The sequence below is a fragment of the Pseudorasbora parva genome, chromosome 20 (assembly GCF_024679245.1).
Source record: "Pseudorasbora parva isolate DD20220531a chromosome 20, ASM2467924v1, whole genome shotgun sequence".
NCBI lineage: Eukaryota > Metazoa > Chordata > Actinopteri > Cypriniformes > Gobionidae > Pseudorasbora > Pseudorasbora parva.
In genome coordinates, this window is record NC_090191.1 from 28,993,437 (window position 1) to 29,014,284 (window position 20,848).

The following is a 20,848-nucleotide window of genomic DNA, read 5'->3' on the forward strand; positions in this document are numbered from 1 at the left end:
TGTTTCACATTACAGACCTAGGACGCGTCTAAATATCAGTGTTGGTAAGTTGACCTAAGATGTTTGAAGGTTCTGTTCCTAATAAAGTGCAAAGGGGCTCCTCTTGAAGTTGTTCCTGACTATTAGTGTGATTTGCTTGACGTCTTAGGACTTTGTTTTAGATCAGTGAGGTAGAGTTGGAAAGCTTTATGTGATGCTGGTTGGGTTGCATGCATGTTCTGCTTCCTGCTCATAATCATTTCTTTTGACCTGCTCAATTTTCTGGGCACCGTAGTACATTTTGTAAAGGTTGAATAACGGTGGTTATGGAGGAAAGCTTGAGAACAATGACCAGGGTCTTCAGGAGAGAATGTCACAGGGTGTTGGACTCTGAGAGGACCACTATCCAAGGGGCTGATGCGATGCTGATGGTCCTACAACTTGCTATGGCTGGGGTCAACAAACAGGTAATGTTTAAAAATTAAAGCATTTTTTAGTCACCAAGCACGACGCTTTCTCGAGTCTGTAAATGCATATGCACCAGGGCCAGTGAGAAACAGATTGCATTAATCAAAAGTGACAGTAAAGATATTTGTTACAAAAGAGTTCCATTTTAAATAAATAAATACCGTTCTGTAAAACTTTACAATACAGGTGCACTAATATGCATTAATTCATACTTAACTAATACACAGTTAATGTATGACTCATTAAGAGCTAAACCATTTATTAATGATTACTGCATCAGCAACTAATAAACATCATGCATGATTAATAAAGTAATAATTACATTTTTTACAAGTTAATGTCATATTAATTCCCTAATAACACTATATTACCTAGTGTAAATACATTATGTAAATTATCACAATAGTTGAAGCCATGTGTTTCGGTTAATATTCCTGTGCCTCAACAAGTAAAGCATAACATAAATAATACCTTTGCAAATAGTTAGCTAATGATTAATTAATGCAGACAAATGGAAGTTGAAATGCATAGCTTTGACCTATTGTGGTAATTAATGCATTCATTTACATTTTAGTTAATGTTATTAGGGAATTAATACATGTCATATTTAATTAATACTAATAGCAATTCATATATTACTTAATCTATTTATAATATAGAATGTTCATATTAGTGCACCCCATATTGTAAAATGTTGCTTACCGTTCTTTTGAATTTATACTACAGATTAAAGAGTTCCTATTAATATTTTGTTGCTGCCCCACATGCTACTGGGCAGTAAGTAATTTTAAAAAAATGTAGCCGATTAATAAGAATTGTTTCTTGAGCTGCAAATTACCAGATTAGAATAATATATGAGGATCATGTAACACTGTAAAATGGAGTAATAATGCTGAAAACTCAGCTTTATACATGTAGCAGTTTGGAAAAGAATGAGTCACAAGTTTGAATCATACGTTTTGTTCCATATCTGTACTTTTTCTGTGGATTGGTTGTGCGTAATATGCTCGTTCCTGTCTTTGCTCTGCTCCTGACAGGAATATGGGGACTTTGGTGTTGCTTTGAGTGAAGTCTTGGCTGCATGGAAATACTTCCTTCTGGATAAGCTCCAGCTATCCCACAACGATATCCCTCTTCCACAAAACTATGACCTCATCAGAAAAGATTATGACTGCTTTTTGAAACGCACAAATACTGTGGACTTGATTGACGTCTTCATTATGTTCAAGGAGCTTCGGGTAAATGAAGACACTAAGGAGCCCTTAACAGCGGTGAGTGCTGCCAGTGGGCCTCAGATTTAGTTGTTCTTTCGTTCATCTTTCAGAAATATCTTTAATCCATGGGGTATTCTTTTATCTCAATATCTAGATGCAACTGTTTCAGTTTCTCATTGGTGAACTGGAGAGTTTGGAAAAATTGGAATCTTTTCCTGTGTGTCCCGCAACTCCATCTAACAAGGCTGGAATCTGTAATCCACAGGTAACTGGGGAAGGATTAACATGATAGTTGAATAGTTGTGTTTAATGAGTTGAACACAATTTCTGTAAGAAATTTAACACATTTTTCTCCATTTACTTATTTTATGAACATGTTGAGAATTTTTTTTTAAAATTATTTAATTTTTAATTAAAAATGTGAAAATTACCGTAAATGCACCAAATTCGGACACTTTAAAACTGTATGTTCAGATACATTTAAGGGCATTTAATAAACATTTACACAGCCATTTTGAAATGGCTGACTTAAATGTGCTTGAATCCATTAGATGGATAGATATATTATCAACCAATAACGTCAAAAAAGCAAATGTGAACCATTAAGTGGCACAATTAATCTGCATATCAGTATCCCATGGAACATTTATAAAGCTTGTTGGACCTAGTAACCGAAACTAAGGAGGGCAGAGCTTAACAAAGGGTTAATTTATCTTGATTCTGGCTCTTCTGATTGAGGTCGAGATCTTAGATCATAGTTTTCTTTTGCTGGCTGTCAGTCTCCCTTTTGGTTCCTGTTAAATTTCACACCCGGGGATGTGCCTCTTATTCAGAAGAACATGAATATCATGTCATTGAGAAACAAGAAATGAGAACAGGATGTTTTAAAAGCACTTTGTATATTGTTTTGAAACTACTGCTACTTTTGCCCAGTTCTGTTCACAGCTGCTCTGCTGGGCTGTGATTTATTTATGTGCGAGTAGACTTTGGGCTTTGCCACTGTAATACTGGGGGTGATGAAGTTTATGAGCCTGGCCAGTTTAAGCTTAAGGGGTTGTGGAAAAAGCCTGTCCTCTATACAACATGAGTCCAAGTCAGCTATCTGACTCCTCAGTATTGCAGAACGTAAGAGTATGAACTGTTCCTTTTAAAAAAACAAACCATTTACTCTTTAAATTTATATGAGTTTTGTGCACAAGCCCAATTATCCCACTAAGCTGTTGTCTTCTTCTGAAAATTCTTTTTCAACTTTTCTTTCAGATACAGAGAGTTGTCAGGAGAGTTTTCTGTTCTTATTTGGGCCTTATGGTGAACTCTAAGAATGACCTGGCCCTCGCGCACACTCTGGACAACCCTGATCGCTCTCTGGGCCACATCGCCTTTACTGACCTGAGACATGATGCATGCCACAACAGCTCGTCTCTTTTTTTGGTGAATTTGCAATCACTTGTACTTTTTTTTAAATAGATCATTTAATTTGCACACATTTATGTTCAAATAGACATCTTTTTAAGCCTAATGTGAATGCTAATTATTGCCTTTTTGTATGTTCAGACAGTGACCTCGTTTGTCAGGGCCATACAGCTGGGAGGAAAAGGGTATGCCCCACCTGAGTCTCACCCCTTAAGGAAGCACACAAAGGGTTTATTGGAATTTATCAATTTTGTCGACCAGTGTCAAGACGTTTTAGGAGAGACCCCCAATCCAAGGTACGCTTTCATGCGTTATTTGGCCTGAATAGGAACTCTATAGGAACTGTATATGGCAAATATCTACAACTGCAATGTAGATACCAACCCAATATATTTATATATTTATTTCTATGTGATTATTGTAATTATATTACAAGGTGTGCTATGTAGTATTTTTGCAGTAAAATATCCAAAAACCACCAGGCCAGTGCTATATATTTTGTTTAATTGAATTCTTACAATATCCCAAATGTTTCCAACTATTTGTAAATTGTGAGAGAATTGCTATTTTAACCAAGGACCCGGGATTCGCCTGTCATTTGCGTCATTTCTGCGTTAACCTTGGTTCCCTTTTTATTCTGCAGAAGTGCTTTACTCTTAGCAGTGTGCAACAAGTGTCACAGCAGCCGCTGAGCGAACACACAGAGTAACGTCATAACATAATTTCAAACACACTTAAATGTATCTACTATGATAAACAGAGCTGCGTTACCTCATACTCATGACCGGAGAAGCGGAAATGGCGCCGGCGACTGTGTCCCGTCATAATAAAAGTCAAGCTGCTCACGAGCCGTGTGTTGTGCAACAATCTCTCCAGCAGCCTTGCTCAGTTCCTTCAACATTCAGTCCTGCTCTGCTTCACACTACAGTAACGTTATATATAATCACATACATGAACATGATTTCTGCCTGAGTCCTATCCCCATTCTTTTCCAACGGCTGTGAGGTGAACCACATGTCCTAAGATTCTGTGCTTAGACTTAGCGTTTGAATATTAATTTTCACCTTCGAAATTCGTTTTTTATATATATTCGATAATATATATTCGAATTTAGAATATTCGTTGACAGCACTACATCCCGGTTAAATTTCTCAAAGCACATAACCTTACAATAATAACGAATGTAAATGAGCTCTGACTGCCTCAGATTCTTTTCGGGGTTGATAGTCAACTTTATTTATATAGCGCTTTTACAATGACGATTGTCTCAAAGCAGCTTCACAGTGTTAAACAGGACAACATTGCAACCAAATTTGATTTGGCTAGTTTAAATAAAGTTGATAGTGTTGCCACAGAAACTCATAAATCCAGAGTCTGGGTGAACATCGTGGGTTGCCATGCCATCATGATTGGACAAATGTCTTTTGGTCCTGAGACTTCCACAGAAGATATGTGCGTATTAATATTTAGACTACTTCTATTTAGGGCTGTGCAATATATCGAAATATCGCAAATGTACATATTGCAACGGCACATAATATCTGAATGATTTTAATAGGTTACTTCAACATTGTGCAAAGTGTACGTTTTAGGTCGACACATTTAGCAAAGAATAGACAGGGCACACGACTTACTCATGTGACTTGATTGATGTTAAAACGAGTTATTAAAACAACTCCTTGCAGTCTTGCGCTGTCTGACACACACACACACACACACACACACACACACGCATCGACACATGCACACAAGCCATCTATCTGAAAGTGTGATCTCTTCAGTTTTGTCTTCTTTTATGTCTTTGGCTTCCTGTATGTTGCATATCGTACATGCTGTATACTAACTGCAGCAGTAGTATGAGAGTGGTATACCATTCAAAAAGCCATTGCTTTGAATCAGTAGCAAGGAATGTCATGACCTGGCCTTGACTTCCTTTGCATCTCTATCATTAGTGCATGACCCCAGATGAGAGAATAGAAGCCTTTGATTTATACAGATTTTGTATCACCTTGCTTTGCCTAAAGAAAATATCCCTGCTATCTATATTTGTGGATCTGTTGGTCCCCTCCTATCTTGAAAAGATCCTCTCGTCTTTTACCTGCCATCTATCGATGCATGTTCCGCTTCCCTCAAACGCAACCTTTAATGACGTCTGCACCAGTATTAATGAAATCGCCTGAATTGTTCAAGCATGTTTATCTGAGGAACATCAAAGTGTGTTGTACCTATCAGCAAATGGCGACTTGTCCTTCCTTAGTTTGATAACTCTGATTAAACGTCATAACACTGAGATTCTGCCATGATAACTTGCACTTCAAAACATCCAAGCAAATCTCCACTAGACATTTGGCAGCACAACACATGGAGCTGAATTGTATAGATGATTGAGTTATTCAGAAAGGACGAAAGATAATTTCCTCCGCTGCATCATGTGCATCAACTTCATTTTTGATAGAAGTGCCTTAAACCTGCCGCATGTGGTCCTGTTCACCACCACGTTATTTTCTCTGATGAGTGCGAGTGCTGAGCCAAAAGGGGTCTTTCATCGGCCTGCTACCCTGCCTGTGCAGTTCCCCACCTCCCAGCACCTTATGGAGTACTGTATTACCACACACAAACACTCCTTACGGAGGAATCGGGGTCTCTCGTACAGCTAACATCTGTTTTCCCAGATGATTCTGTTACTGTAATTCCCTTTCACAAAAGCAAGGTCAGGGATTCAGGGCGGCCTCTTTCCCGCTGCAGCCCAAATGTTTACATTTATTAATCTCTTCATATATTCACACATAAAGTGAGGTGGAGTACAGCAATAGCACTGGTCTGGCACAAACTTCTTGGACCCTCCTAGACCACATTTTTACATGAGTCATAGAGTGGTCACACTAGATTTTAATCATGCAAAAATTTTCAGCAACAAATGTCTTCTTTATATAACAAACAATTAATATTCAAGAGTTTGACAGTCATGGAAAACCTAAAACTCTGTTTTTAAAAGGTCTAGAGAACTCATTGAAACATTCATATTTTCTATATGTTTTTACGCTGTACTTATTTTTAAAATGACCTGCATGTAATTACATCTGTAATTAATTTTCTGTAGTTACATTTATAATTATGCTGATACGTTTAAACCTAACCCTACCCTTAAACTGACCCATACCACCACACCTGTCCCTAACTCTACCTGTATCCCACCTCAATATTAGCAAAAGTGTTTTGCAATACAATAAGTACATTGTGCTTATTTTTTTGATGTAACTACATGGTAGTTAAGGCCACCTAATATAAAGTGGAACCGTAATAATAACTTTTGCCAATTATTAATTTAGAATTATTTATGCAATTTATAGATGCTGATCTAGTTGTGTAATGATAGCCTAACATCACAATTCGATATCATATGATATTATTGCGACACTCCAAGGTTGAGAGAAATTGTACAGTTGATTTAAAATGCTAAATTTGGTATAACATTGGAGATGGAAATTAATAGGCTTGGACTTGATGCTGGTAACCCAATGCACGGGACAAAATCACAGAATAAAAACATTCATGATTCTGAAGCTGAAAATACAGAATTAGAGACAAGTATGGTTGCACTCTGTCACTGACCAGATATATATATATTCCACCTGTAATGATATTTGGCATTTATCAGGACCCACAAATAATATCCCATTGCATTATTATACATTATAGTCAACTTTTATATATAGTAGTTTAATGTAGGACTGATACTAAAACTTGACCTTTTTTTTTCTCGCATTAATTTTCATTTTGGGCAAACTATACACAATATACACTGATAAGGCATAACATTATGAAAAATGTGTTGAGGCATGGACTCCTCTACAGACCTGAAGGTGTGCCGTGGTATCTGGCTGCAAGATGTTAGCAGCAGATCCTTTAAGTCCTGTAAGCTGTGAGATGGGGCCTTCATGGATCAGACTTTTTTGTTCAGCACATCCCACAGATGCTCAATTGGATTGAGATCTGGGGAATTAGGAGGACAAGTCAACACCTCAAACTCATGTTGTTGGACATCGATGCAGTACCCATGGTTTTCCGGCAGAACATTGCCCAAAGCATCACGCTGCTTCCTCCGGCTTACCTTCTTCCCATAATGCATTCTGTAAGGGACGCACACACACCTGGCCATCCACATGATGTAAAAGAAAACATGATTCATCTGCCCACCTTCTTCCATTTGCTCTGTGGTCCAGTTCTGATGCTCATGTGCCTGTTCTGTTGGCACTTTCAGCGGTTGACAGGGGTCAGCATGGGAACCCTGACTGGTCTGCAGCCCTATACTCCACAAACTGATGCACTGTGTATTCTGACACCTTTCTATCAGAACCAGCACTAACTTCTTGTGCAATTTGAGCTGCAGTAGCTCTTCTTGTTTGATCGGACCTTACGGACCAGCCTACCCCACGCTTATGACCCTGTTGCCGGTTTACTGCTGTTCCTTCCTTGGAGCACTTTTGATAAACACTGACCGCTGCAGACCGGGAACACCCCACAAGAGCTGCAGTTTTGGAGATGCTCTGACCCAGCCGTCTAGCCATCACAATTTTGCCCTTGTCATATCCACTAAGGTCCTTACACTTGCCCATTTTTTTTTTCTGCTTGAAACGCATCAACTTTGAAGGGAAAAAATTCACTTGATGCCTAATATATCCCACCCACTAACCGGTGCCATGATTACAAAATCAGTGTTATGACCACGGACAGGTGAAGTGATTAATGCTATGCCTAATATAGTTTCACTATCTACGACACATTGCATTTATTTTTATATATATATATATATATATATATATATATATATATATATATATATATATATATATATATATATATATATATATATATATATATATATATATATAAAAAATATTATTTTTATTTTTTTATTGTGGCACGATATATTGTTACACAATGATGTAGTGTAGAATTAAACTTGCATGCAAGCCATAGTTGTTGTGAACCATAGGTGAGTGAAGTGGTCCATGCACTGGTTGTTTGTATGTTTCATTAGCAATTCTTTTAAATCTATTAACTGCAAAAAACTAAAACTCATGGACATTCATTGGCTTAAAGGGTTAGTTCACCCAAAAATGAAAATTCTGTCAATAATTTCCCTATTATCGTTCGACACCTGTAAGACCTCCGTTCATCTTTGGAACACAAATGAAGATATTTTTGTTGAAATCCGATGGTTTAGACAGGCCTTCATTGACAAAAAATGTAATTTCCTCTCTCAAGAGCCCATTAAAGGCACTAAAGACGTTGTTACAAAGCCCAACTCACTATAGTTGCTCTACAATAATTTTATGAAGCGATGAGAATAGTGATTGGTCATTGAACCGTTATGAATCAGTGTAACAATTCATTAACGGGTCGCTGATCACTGATTCATACTGGTTTGAAACTTTGTTTTGAAATTGGCCCATCACTATTTAAGTCATTATTTAGTTGTTGTTTTTTGGCACACAAACTATTCTCGTCGCTTCATAAAATGATTGTAGAGCCACTGTAGTGAGATGGGCTTTTTAATGACATCTTTAGTGCCTTTATGGGTCTTGAGAGAGGAAATGACATTGGTGTCAATTAAGGCCTTTCTGAGCCATTGGATTTTAACAAAAAATATCTTCATTTGTGTTCCGAAGATAAACGTAGGTCTTACAGGTGTCGAAAAACATTAGGGTAAGTAATTAATGACAGCAATTTAATTTTTGGGTTAACTTACACTTTAAGGGTTTGGGATCCCTGAAAAATCTGTTCAGAATGTTAAATGTACAAAAGTGTCCCGCAACACTGCAAACCATGCAGCTTCTTGTGTTGATTTGCTCACTAAACTGCTCAAAGGAGAGTTTTTCTCCTTGTTTGTGACCACAAGTTTAGGATTGGTGAAATCTGAAAATGTGATTTGTTAATTGTCTGTCTCATACCAAACAGAGAAGCTGGATCCAAGCTGGTGTCTAGTATTAGAGCTGCTTTGGTCAAAGGCCGCAGTGGTGGAGACCCAGTATACCTTGCAGCAGAGGACACCGCCAAAAGTCTCAAGGAAAGAATCAGTCAAATACACACCATGCAAACGCAATCGGTGGTTGGCACAGGAATTAGTCCAGCAAGGGTAAAATAGTTGGCATGCTCTATTTTCTGAATCTCTCCAAACAGGCAGTATTCATAAGACACACTTTGTTTGCTTTTTAGCCAAAAGCGTATGCTATTAACCACTCTACTGCCTATGGGGGTCGAGATACTGTGAAGGTTCTGATGGCACTTTTGGATGAAGAGGCACTAGCCCCGCCCTGCAGGAACAAGGCAGAACTGCTTTCTGAAGATCATGCTGTTCTTAATGGCAGTGCTGGAGCTTGTCTTCTTACCCTGTACAAGTGAGTTACACCACTTTGACAGTACATTTACATGACAATGGTGTAATAGAGAATAAAAAGTTCTTGCTTTGTGGTTTTTGCGTACAGACAACAACATCAAATTCCTATAAAAACGATACTAAAACGACTAAAAACACTGTATTCTGCTGCCAGGCCAGTAGTTAGCGATTGATTTGCCACTTTATGAAGAAACACTACACACCTATAGATTGAACATGTAATACGCATTATATGTATAGTATAAATGGCTCCTTGCCTTTTTAATGTATATTATTATTTTTACTATTCTTTAATGCAAAAATACAGTTAGTAATTAAAGTTGTTGGAGAGTTAGATATTTCCTGTCTATTTTAGCAGTTCACTTCAAGCGGTAGCCTCCCGCGATCTCTCTTGAAGCCAATACAGAAGTAATTTAAACTGCAATATCTTGACTGGCCACTAGAGACAGGCTCCAGAAAGGAGCAGAATCTCATTGAGCCCCATGTTAAAATTCCCAAATTTACAGCAGAAAAAAACATGTTTACAGCCTGGTACAAATTGTGGTTTTGGTCTATAAGGTTAATTTTGCCCTTCATGACAACTGTGAGAGGGGTGAATTTTTTTTTTTTTTATAACTCCTATATTTACATTATATAAAGCCTTATAGTTCTGCATAATTAAGGGCGTGGTTACTTTGAGTGATGGGTGGGTAGCCTATAGCTCTATAGTCATTGCGTCACCTAAGCTCCGCCCATTTCCCACCTTTGCCCATTTTCTGTTATCCGGGAGTGACTTGCAAAGACGCGCTTACAAGATGGCAACGGCCAGCTCGTCTCTACTTTATGCTTCAGAACGGCTTATCGGAATTCAATGAGTGACGTCACGGACACTACGTCCATATTTTTTTACAGTCTGCGGTTCACTCACCTTTCGAGAGATTTGGTAAAAAAGTTCAACTGTTTATTGGCCTAATTAAAACTGTTGTCTTTTGCAGGTTTTTTTTTCATATTCATTATTTTATTCTTCAGTTATTCAACTTGTTCTTGTTTCACTTTGTGCCTATAGATCTCCAGAAGCTCCTACGGGATCTTCTCCAAAGCCTTTACGGAACCGCGTCTTGAGCCAACAAGAACATATCAAGGCCAAGGTAAAGAATCACCGAGGTTGTAAGCAGAGACCCCGGTCTCAAATAGCGGTCAAACAAAAATTGAATGTGACACTTGATTTTTAAAACAGACAGCAAGTAATGCACGTTCACAAGCTGTATCATCTGCTTCCTCTGTTTTGTAATGTGCAAATTTATACAGCTGTTTTTTATGCATGGTGATTGTGCTGCAGGTTTCCTGTTATATAAAAACTACCACTGAGTGTGAAATTTAGTGTTGTAGAGTACACTCCAAACTTAAACCAATAACTCTGACAGTGATGCACGCTTACACACTTTTATCCAGAAAACATTTAAAATGCCTCACTGATCTTGGAGGGCTGTGAGAAGAGAGATTATATTTGCATGTGCTAAAAATTTAGTATTGTCTTCTGGCCTTGTAAGGATTTATTTTACTATTTGGTCATAAACTTCTTGAAAGGAATAAATCCCTTAATATGAAACAACTGCCTGAATAGGAACTAAATGATGCCTGTCAAAGAGGCTTGTTTCTGAAACCAACTTTTACTAGTCTCTGGATTGCTAACACATTTTAAATATGGTGATGAATGGTGCTTGAATTATTATTATTTTTTAAGGAATGGCCATCTTCAACCAAGAAATGGTGAGCGCTCTACTCTGTGAACATGTATGCTAGGCACATTTTGTTAAAAGGCTTCTTTATTTGATTGCACTAGCAGATGTCTCTTTAGACCTCCACTTTCTGGCTGCCTTCCTGTGTTAGTGAGTGGTAATGGTCCCCGGGCAGCTCACCGCTTCCTGAACTGGACGGGCGGAAGCTTTCTGCATCAATTTCACTTTGAACATGCCATATCAGTGGCGTTACTCAGCTAGCAAGGGGAACTTGAAAGGTTATTGTTTCCTGTTGTCTGCAGAATGACTTTATCCAGTTGTTCTCCAATAGTTTCATCACAAACTGACGTCGATTGGCAGAGGGAGAGATCAAGAGGTTCCTCCTGCAGTACGACTGCAGAGAGGGATTATTCTGTGAGTGCAGTTATGTAGTAAGGTTTAACGTACATAATGAACCCCAGTGTCGGTACTCTGAGGGCCAGTTTTATACCAAAAAAAAGATGATGGTACAAATTATTATTTATTTATTTTTAATTATTTTTTTACATGAAGTTGGCATATCTCCAGCTGAACCGTTTAAAAATTGTGCTCAAAACAGTCCTGTGGTATTAAGATCTGCATTGAGTTACCCAATCTCAAGTGAATGGTCCGAGTACAGGTGTAAATGATCTGTTTTTTTATTTGATATTAGACAAATTACATTTTTCATTTAATACAGGTACTCCTCTAAAACAACTCTTATCCTATACAGGATATCATAGGGTCTTGGGTCTTGTCCTATGTAGGGTCAAAAATATTATATTGATTATACTTATGATTTGTAAATGAGAGTTTAATGAGTAGAATAAATATACCTTCCTTTTACAATAAGTTAGTTACAACATACAGTAACACAATGAGTCATTTGAAATGCCTCCCTATCAAACGGGTCACGGGTGATGACAAGTTTTAACAGTGATGCGTTTCAGCTAACACTTATAAGTTGATTGGATGTTAATACCATATGTAAGTATGGACTTGATCTTACTGCTAATGGAGCTGTATCAGCTGTCTCCTTGAGCTTTTCCCAGGACGGGTATTATTTAATCATGCGTCATTTTATTGTATGCTTCACAAACACGCAGACCCACCCCTCATCTTATTGAAGGCTTAATGATGACGTTCATATCAGAGGAAGTAGCTGGTGGACCCAGCCTGCTGAAGTTTTTCTTGGGCTCTCTGTTGGCGTGCAGTCAGGGCTGCCCAACGTACCATATAAGCCTCCCATATGAAAGCACCCAGTCTGAGCGATGCGGTTGTTTTTGGTGCTCTTTTGAGAAAGTGCTTTGAAAAGCTGCACTCAAGCTTTGATCTCTCTTCCCAACCCCCCCTGCATACACCCACCACCCCCTTTTCTCTACGCTTTGCAGTCCCACCCAACTATGCCTGCAGTATTCTGAATTCCACTCTCCTACTGCGGCCGGCTAGCCCAAAGGGAGAGAGCCTTGAATCCTGATAATCCTTAGCAGGGATGGATCAAAGGCCCTGAAAAAGGTGGATCAGCGCTTCTCTGAGACCCTTGAGACCTTAGAGGTTCACTATGCTTGTGCAAGCTACCATTTCCTTAATTTCATGCTCCTCATGGCCTCCGGACCGCAATATTTATTTTTTAAATAATAATATTAAAAAAATTCTCATAATATTTTAGACGCGGTCATTTCTACCCATGTTGTATCAGCAGGGCTGAACAATAAGTATGATCTGATGACCAGAGAAACTTGTGAGAGACTTTCTGGGTTGTTGATGGGACTCTTCATTGTCATATATCATTCATTGACCATATACATGTCTTGCAAACTTAAATGTTTTGTTTTGTGATTTACTTTAATATTTTTGGCAATATATTCTTGGGACTGAGTAGCTTTTATTTTATTTTATAAATGTTATATACTGTATATCTTCAGCTGTTGTTCAGTTTTAAAACGGTGAATTGCTTATCTTTGTTCAGTGGGTACGGAAAATATTCAGTCCGCCATACATTTTCAAACAGTTATATTGCAGCCATTTGCTAAAATCATTTAAGTTGATTTTTTTTTCTCATTAATGTACACACAGCACCCCATATTGACAGAAAACACAGAATTGTTGAGATTTTTACAGATTTATTAAAAAGAAAAACTAAAATGTCATATGGTCCTAAGTATTCAGACCCTTTGCTGTGTCACTCATATATTTAACTGAGGTGCCTTCCATTTCTTCTGATCATCCTTGAGATAGTTCTACACCTTCATTTGAGTCCAGCTGTGTTTGATTATACTGATTGGACTTGATTAGGAAAGCCACACACCTGTCTATACAAGACCTTACAGCTCACAGTGCATGTCAGAGAAAATGAGAATTATGAGGTCAAAGGAACTGCCTGAATAGCTCAAAGACATAATTGTGGCAAGGCACAGATTTGGCCATGGTTACAAAAACATTTCTGCTGCACTTAAGGTTCCTTAGAGCACTATGGCCTCCATAATCCTTAAATGAAAGACGTTTGGGACATCAGAACACTTCCCAGAGCTGGCCGTTCAATCGTTTTCAACCCGTCTCCGAGGTTGAAAAATAAGATTCTCTGGTCTGATGAGACCAAGATAGAACTTTTTGGCCTTAATTCTAAGCGGTATGTGTGAAGAGAACCAGGCACTGCTCATCACCTGTCTAATACAGTCCAACAGTGAAGCATGGTGGTGGCAGCATCATGATGTGGGGGTGTCTTTCAGCTACAGGGACAGGACAACTGGTTGCAGTTGAGAGAAAGATGAATGCAGCCAAGTACAGGGATATCCTGGACGAAAAACCTCCAGAGTGCTCAAGACCTAGGCCAAAGGTTCACCCTACCAACAAGACAATGACCCCAAGTACAAAACTAAAATAACAAAGGAGTGGCTTCACAACAACTGTGACTGTTCTTGAATGGCCCAGCCAGAGCCCTGACTTACTCAATTAGGTTTATCTCGTCCAGTATCTCTGTAGAGACCTGAAAATGGCTGTCCACCAACGTTTACCATCCAACCTGACAAAACTGGAGAGGATCTGCAAGGAGGACTGGCTGAGGATTCCCAAATCCGGGTGTGAAAAACTTGTTGCATCTTTCCCAAAAAGACTCATGGCTGTATTAGATCAAAAGGGTGTTTCAGGGTCTGCAAAAAAAGGGAGCAAAGGGTCTGAATACTTAGGACCATTTGATATTTGAGTTTTTCTTTTTTAATAAATCTTCAAAGAATGTCAACAGTTGTGTTTTTCTGTCAATATGGGGTGCTGTGTGTACATTAATGAGAAGGGAAAACAAAGAACTTAAAGGGTTAGTTGACCCAAAAATGAAATTTGTCATTAATAACTCACCCTAATGTCGTTCCACACCCATAAGACCTCCGTTCATCTTCGGAACACAGTTTAAGATATTTTTCATTTAGTCCCAGAGCGTATGCAAGTGTATGCACACTATACTGTCCATTTCCAGAAAGGGAATAAAAACATCATCAAAGTAGTCCATATGTAAAATCAGTTGGTTAATTAGACTCTGTTGAAGCATCAAAAATACATTTTGATCCAAAAATAGCAAAAACTACGACTTTATTCAGCATCGTCTTCCGTGTTTGTTTTCAAACCTCAAATAAAGATTAAAACAGTCATGAATCAGCGTCTTGATTCATGATTCAGACTTTTAATGTCACGTAATTTCAGCAGTTTGGCACGCGATCCGAATCATGAATTAATACACTGATTCATGACTGTTTGAATCTTTATTTGAGGTTTGAAAACAAACGCGGAAGAGAAGACAATGCTGAATAAAGTCGTAGTTTTTGCTATTTTTGGACCAAAATGTATTTTCGATGCTTCAAGAGATTCTAATTAACTAACTGATGTCACATATGGACTACTTTGATTATGTTTTTATTCCCTTTCTGGACATGGACAGTATAGTGTGCATACACTTGCATACGCTCTTGGACTAAATATAAAATATCTTAAACTGTGTTCTGAAGATGAAGGGAGGTCTTACGGGTGTGGAACAACATTAGGGTGTTTAGAGTCATTAATGACATCAATTTCATTTTTGTGTGAACTAACCCTTAAAATGAATTTAGCAAGTGGCTGCAATATAGCAGTAAAACATTTAACGGGATCTGAATACTTTCTGTACCCACTGTTAATGCATCTGACCATTTTTAATTGTAACTTCTTTAAACAACCTTATCATTCACCAATATTTTAGATTTACATATATGTATTTTTATAAAAAAAAACCTTCCTTATAACACCTCAGGTTGTGCGGCCAACAATCCGCTCTCAGTTTGCATGTACATACAAGGATGATGAGCTGCCCCTCAACCGGGTGTTGGAGTTTCCAAGTGGTAGCCAAATTCCCACCTGTGTGCATCCTGCACCCAAAAGAACCATCTCTTTACATGCATCTGTGGAGGAAGAGGGTGACTCCACTGGGATGGACGGCAGACTCGAAGGTAGTGTCTCTGCCAAGTTTAAAGACCTCATTCAATCAAAAAATAGTTTTGTTGTTCTTAGTTGACAAAATTAAATATTAAATGTTAAAATTCCTGAGTGAAAATATTGATGCGACAGGTTCATGTCCTATCAAGGGCTCTCTCTAGAGAGAGTTCTTCCCTGTGTAACCAATTGGCAAGAGATTTGTGTTCATTCATGGGCTTTTTAAAAATATTTTTCTTATTAGTTTTTTTTTAAATATATAAACAAGAGGGGGCTCAGTTCTTAGTGTACCGAATAACCTTCATGCTTGGTCTGTTAACTGCGCGCGCACACGCAAATGCTTCCCTTTTCTGACGCCACGCGGTCGGAAAGATGCCCAGGTCCTTCTCCACAGCCCAGGTCTCGATTCCTGCCCAGTCCCTGCTTGGGGACTGGTACTTAAGATCAACCTTTAAACGTTTCCCCATCCCATAAAACCTGGCCGCCCCCAAATCTGTTGTAAAAACCCTAAGAGCACACGTCTTCTCCCCCCCCCTGCTCGCTTTTTGTGGGAACGCAGGCTTTGCTCCACCAGGTTACATGACAAATGTTCAGCTTCAGCGCTGTAAAATAAACACGCCGCCTGTTAAAGTGCAGACTAACGTCAGCAATTTCATCATAACCTTTTCTACCCTTCCGTCCTCAGCCCTCCCTCCTTTTTATTCCTGCTCATTGTTTCACTGTATTCTCAAAGCCCAATGTTTTTCTTTTTGTCCCCCCTTTCTTGTTTTTTCTGTGGATGTGGACCCAGAGGCCACTAACTTGAGGTGTGAAGGTCCCGGCCAATCCACTCTGGGGGAACATAGTGGAAATGCCTGGAACCGAACAGGTGGGAAGGAGACTCAGCCAGAACGGCTCCGAAAAGCAACCGGGACCTCGAAGAGAAAGCTCGCCAATAGAGAGTGCGCTGAGCAGGGAAAAGAAGAGAACCAGCCCCCTCGGAAAAGACCCCCTGCCAAGGCTCCCGCTGGAGGCCTGGGGAAAAGGAACGGTAAAGCTGCCGGCAAGAAGCTCATTGCTGGTCAGGGCAAACTGACTGGCTTTTTGAGACTATAATTTCCATGATCTCTTATTGATAATGATGCTGTGTTTTGGCAGCAAGCACATATTTTATTTAATGGGAGTCTAAATGCATTTAAAGTTCATCTGAAATGTATTGTTCCAAACCTTTTATTTTTGGTATGAAATATACCTTCACAATCACATCAGCATAAGTGAGGGAACTCTCCTGCATATAATTTCTTACGTGGTGTGTATATATTTGTGTGTGTGCATGTTTGAGACGTAAAGGTGAAGATTGAGTTGGCAGGGATTTAACTTTATCATTTTAGTTGATGATTATGTGACTGGAGTACATTTCATAATGTATGCTTTCTGCTCTACTTGAACACGACTCATAATATGCAGATTTTAATAAAGTTTTATTTCATTTTTTTTAAACATACAAGTATGTTTGTCATCTTTATATTTAGAGTATCTTGAAGGATCAAGGGAGAGCTGGGAAAATCATGCAGATGCTTTGTCAGCTGCTCTGTTTTCAAGCTTGCCAGCAGGGCCTGTATACTCTTCCAATCATGCACCTCAACACTGTAAAGAGAACAGAAAGAACAAAACAAATTTAGTAGACAATATTTTTTTTTTTTACTCATGGGCATATTCTCTCCTGAAACAAAGATTCAACCTAAGTTTGTTTGTTGGACTGCTTTGGTTTTAGATGGGTTTTGAACACTTTTCAGACCAGCTTATAAGAACCAGAAAATCATATTAGTCTGGGTATATATATTTCTGGTAATCTATTTTGTTTCCAGAAAGTTATGGATGTCAGGTTTTACTTTTTACCCACTGGTTTCTAGCAAAGATTCTGCTCCACTTGGTAATGTCATTTTAATTAATTTTTTTACTGTATATTGTAAAATGATTTCCATTAATTTTTCAAACTACTTGGGTGCTTCTCAATACTCAAACTGATGCTTTCATTTCCTCGCTTCTCTGTCCTCAAGCCTGTGACCTGGAAACTCCAACTCAGCCATCTTTAAGGGCATCTCAATTCTAATTACACCGCTAGGAGGTGAGCGAAGATACACGGGTGTAACCTTCCCTCGCTTCCTAAGGAGGTGGAGCTAAGATGCAAGGAAAGGAAACGAGGATGCACAAATAAGAAATGAGAAGCACCCCCTGTCCTAGGTTCCGGCACCCATGCCACAAGCATATCTCAGCGTTTTGGAAAACACCCTAGATCAGGGCTCCGAATATCCAGCCCAGGAGAGCCGCTTCCCTACAGAATTTAGCTCAAACCCTGATTAGGCTCACCTATCTGTCACTCTGAAGGCCTTTATAAGCTTGTTCAGGTGTCTTTGATTAGAGTTGGAGCTAAACTCTGCAGGGCTTTGATCTTCCAGAGTAATATTTGAGGAGATCAGTGGTTCCCAACCCTTGTTCTGGAGTTCCCCCAGCACTTACCATTTTAGATTTCTCTCTCTAATCAAACATGCCTGATTCAACTCACCAGCTCACTCCAGAAGAGATGGGCTGCATCTGAAATTGCATAATCTCCTGAGTAGGTACTTATTTTAAATAAGTAAATGCTCCACAACCACTTAAAAAAGTATGTGCTATAGCCTGGGTGGGGAACGTTAATCCTGTGCTGCGTTCCAGTTCGTTTTTAATATGCCCTTCACACACAAACTTCCCTCTGTCTCGTTCACTCACTTACGTTGCATGAGTGTCCACTACTGGCGGAACCTTCGCAATGAGCTGAACTGGAACACCCTAAGCCCTTGATCACTTGGAATCCACTATGGAGTGTATTTATTTATATATTCCTTATATGAAGCTGCCTGACGTGTACAGATGAAGTAGACATGCTCTCTCGGTCAAAATCGAGGGATCAAGGGTCTGTCCATATAAACTTCCCTTGTCCACTTCACGAAGTGGAACGCACTTCAAAATGGCGGCGGGGATTCCCCCGAGGCGAAGTGCTTAGGGAAGTTTGCAAGTGCGTGTCTTAAAGTGGAGTGGAACGTATCACTGGAGGGCCAGTGTCCTGCAGAGTTTAGCTCCAACTCTAATCAAACACACCTGAAGCTGATCAAGGTCTTCAGGATTACTAAAGTTACAGGCAGGTGAGTCTTTTTTTCAGGGTGGTAGCTTAACTACGCAAGAGAGTGGCCCTCCAGGATCAGTGTTCCCCACCCCTGTTCTGTAGTTTGAATGTGTGTAGTATGACTGTAACATGAACCTACTACATGCGCCGCCATGTTGCCCTTATCACCTGACCTACCAGTGTCAGTTGCGTCGTGCCACTGTCATTAACAAATCCTCTCCCGTGGCCTCATGGGATAGTAAAATGTCTGTCGTATGTATGCACCCTTCTCACTTGCCTTAAAGTTGCTTTTAACTCTGACTTCAGGTTTGTGTCAGATAAGAGATCTCAAATGCAGTGTTGGGGGTACTCCAGGACCAGGCTTGGGAACCACTGCCCTTGATGGATGACCAGTCCATCACAGAGTGAAAAGTTTTTATATTTTAATAAATGTACAATTTAACTTGACCATCACTTCAAAAGCATTTTTATACTATTCAATTTCTGACTGCTTTCATGCTAGGTAAGAATATCTCACCAGTGGGGAGGAAGTAGATAATAAACTTGGCAGTGCTTACTGTCTATGTCCCTCCTGCTCACAGGAATGACATCATCCACACTATGCCGCTCATCACTCATGTCGAATCCATCCAGAGCATGATCCGTCCCATGTGGCGACAGTACAGGGAAGTTTCTCGAAAAGGCACCGTTTGCTTCCCTCCCAGGAGACCCTTTTATTCCTGTGTCCTGGTGGAAAAGGGAAATGCATTTTAAATGAACACATCAGAACGTGGGACAACCACTTGAACAGAAGCAGCCTAACCCAACACACTGCTCCCTCTACAGGCATTTTTTTCCTAGAGAATGAAAGTTTGAAACCACACATGGAGATGTTTAAGTTCATTTGAACAACACACGCCCAAGGGTAGCCTCAAGATCCCTCTCCATAACTGCTCCCAAACTACTGGAGCAAATCCAGTGGATGGAGCCCCACATGGAAGAAATGTCAAATTGCGACAAAGTTTCCCATGCCTCGCTTAGCCAATTTTCACAATATCACCGTGGGCCCTTTTATCCATAGATTCCATTTTCCCCTCTTGTGACCGTGTCCTTCCCATAGTCCTCTTCGACTGTTCCATTACTGCACTGATAATTGTAGCAATGTGAGGACGATTCAACCTTGAATTGTGAAAGCTCTGTTAGATACCCGTTGAAAGGCCACGATACTTGAGATACCAGCAAAATCAAATTTGTACGATTTAAAGGCAAATCATTGCTTTAAAACTGATTGAATAATGTAATATACATATATTTTTATTTCATTTTAAGGCATGTTTATAAAAGCTGCTTAAATTCCTTAATTGACTTAAAACCTAATCCTGGTTTAATGAAAGCCCTGTATAAAACCGTGCATTTGTTTCTCAAATTAACCTTTGGTTATGTTTAACCAAAGTGCTTTAAAGTGCACATAACATAAAATAATTTTCTGTAACACCAATGAATAAAAAATTGTGACAAGGCTGGTCTGATGTGAAACAAATGGAACATTAAATAGACATGCAAAAACTTACGGCAAGTATGAAGATGCGTTTTGTCCCGTCTTCATCCACCAGTCTGCCCTCTATGATGGGGTGTCTTCTGAAGGTGAGCTGCCCAGTTCCTATATCATTTATATCGTCTTCTCCTGCTATCGACATCAGTCTATCTCGGTCTGCCTGTTCTTCACCTATCTTCACTTTGGGCAGAGCCATTGTTGAGTGAGTACACTCAACTAAAAGTGCAAGTGCAACCAAGAGCATGTTGGAAGATGCCATGATCTTGGGCTATGATGGTTGATTTGCTCGCAGGAACCTGTCTGCTAAGAAGCAAATGTGTGCTTTTATAGTGTCCGATGATGATGCGTTGGCTGTTTTGATCTATTATTTGAGTTATTGATGACTTCGATGGCTCTCATTTGGTTCAAGTGGTTCACCTTGACATAAAGAGGTTGAAGACCATCTGCAGGGAAGATACTGTGAAATGCTTAAAACTACGAGGATTATATATTTGATGTTTTTTATAT

At 39.3% G+C, this 20,848-nt stretch overlaps 2 protein-coding genes across 2 annotated transcripts; one reads left to right on the forward strand and one right to left on the reverse strand.

Annotated features, from left to right (window-relative positions):
* The first annotated feature begins 299 nt into the window (after positions 1-299).
* On the forward strand, positions 300-17,096 carry parpbp (PARP1 binding protein). The gene is made up of 10 exons (XM_067427292.1): positions 300-446; positions 1,485-1,718; positions 1,816-1,926; positions 2,922-3,092; positions 3,216-3,370; positions 9,036-9,213; positions 9,294-9,475; positions 10,520-10,601; positions 15,487-15,682; positions 16,456-17,096. Exons 1-10 carry the CDS (start codon positions 306-308, stop codon positions 16,758-16,760), a joined length of 1,755 nt encoding a protein of 584 aa, XP_067283393.1. The 5' UTR covers positions 300-305; the 3' UTR covers positions 16,761-17,096.
* A 10-nt stretch (positions 17,097-17,106) lies between these two features.
* On the reverse strand, positions 17,107-20,628 carry pmch (pro-melanin-concentrating hormone). The gene is made up of 3 exons (XM_067427291.1): positions 20,358-20,628; positions 19,365-19,533; positions 17,107-17,291 (listed from the first exon to the last, which is right to left on the reverse strand). The coding sequence occupies exons 1-3, from the start codon at positions 20,598-20,600 to the stop codon at positions 17,242-17,244; spliced, it is 462 nt and encodes a 153-aa protein (XP_067283392.1). The 5' UTR covers positions 20,601-20,628; the 3' UTR covers positions 17,107-17,241.
* Positions 20,629-20,848: the final 220 nt, after the last annotated feature.

What these genes read in the sequence shown, in the direction of transcription:
- parpbp (XM_067427292.1), top strand. Translation starts at nt 306, where the DNA reads ATGGAGGAAAGCTTGAGAACAATGACCAGGGTCTTCAGGAGAGAATGT. An exon ending in CTAAGGAGCCCTTAACAGCG is followed by an intron (nt 1,719 to 1,815) that starts GTGAGTGCTGCC and finishes CTCAATATCTAG; the next exon opens with ATGCAACTGTTTCAGTTTCT. An exon ending in GGAGAGACCCCCAATCCAAG is followed by an intron (nt 3,371 to 9,035) that starts GTACGCTTTCAT and finishes CATACCAAACAG; the next exon opens with AGAAGCTGGATCCAAGCTGG.
- pmch (XM_067427291.1), bottom strand. Translation starts at nt 20,600, where the DNA reads ATGGCATCTTCCAACATGCTCTTGGTTGCACTTGCACTTTTAGTTGAG. An exon ending in AACGCATCTTCATACTTGCC is followed by an intron (nt 19,534 to 20,357) that starts GTAAGTTTTTGC and finishes CTTTTCCACCAG; the next exon opens with GACACAGGAATAAAAGGGTC. An exon ending in GAGCAGGAGGGACATAGACA is followed by an intron (nt 17,292 to 19,364) that starts GTAAGCACTGCC and finishes TTCTCTTTACAG; the next exon opens with TGTTGAGGTGCATGATTGGA.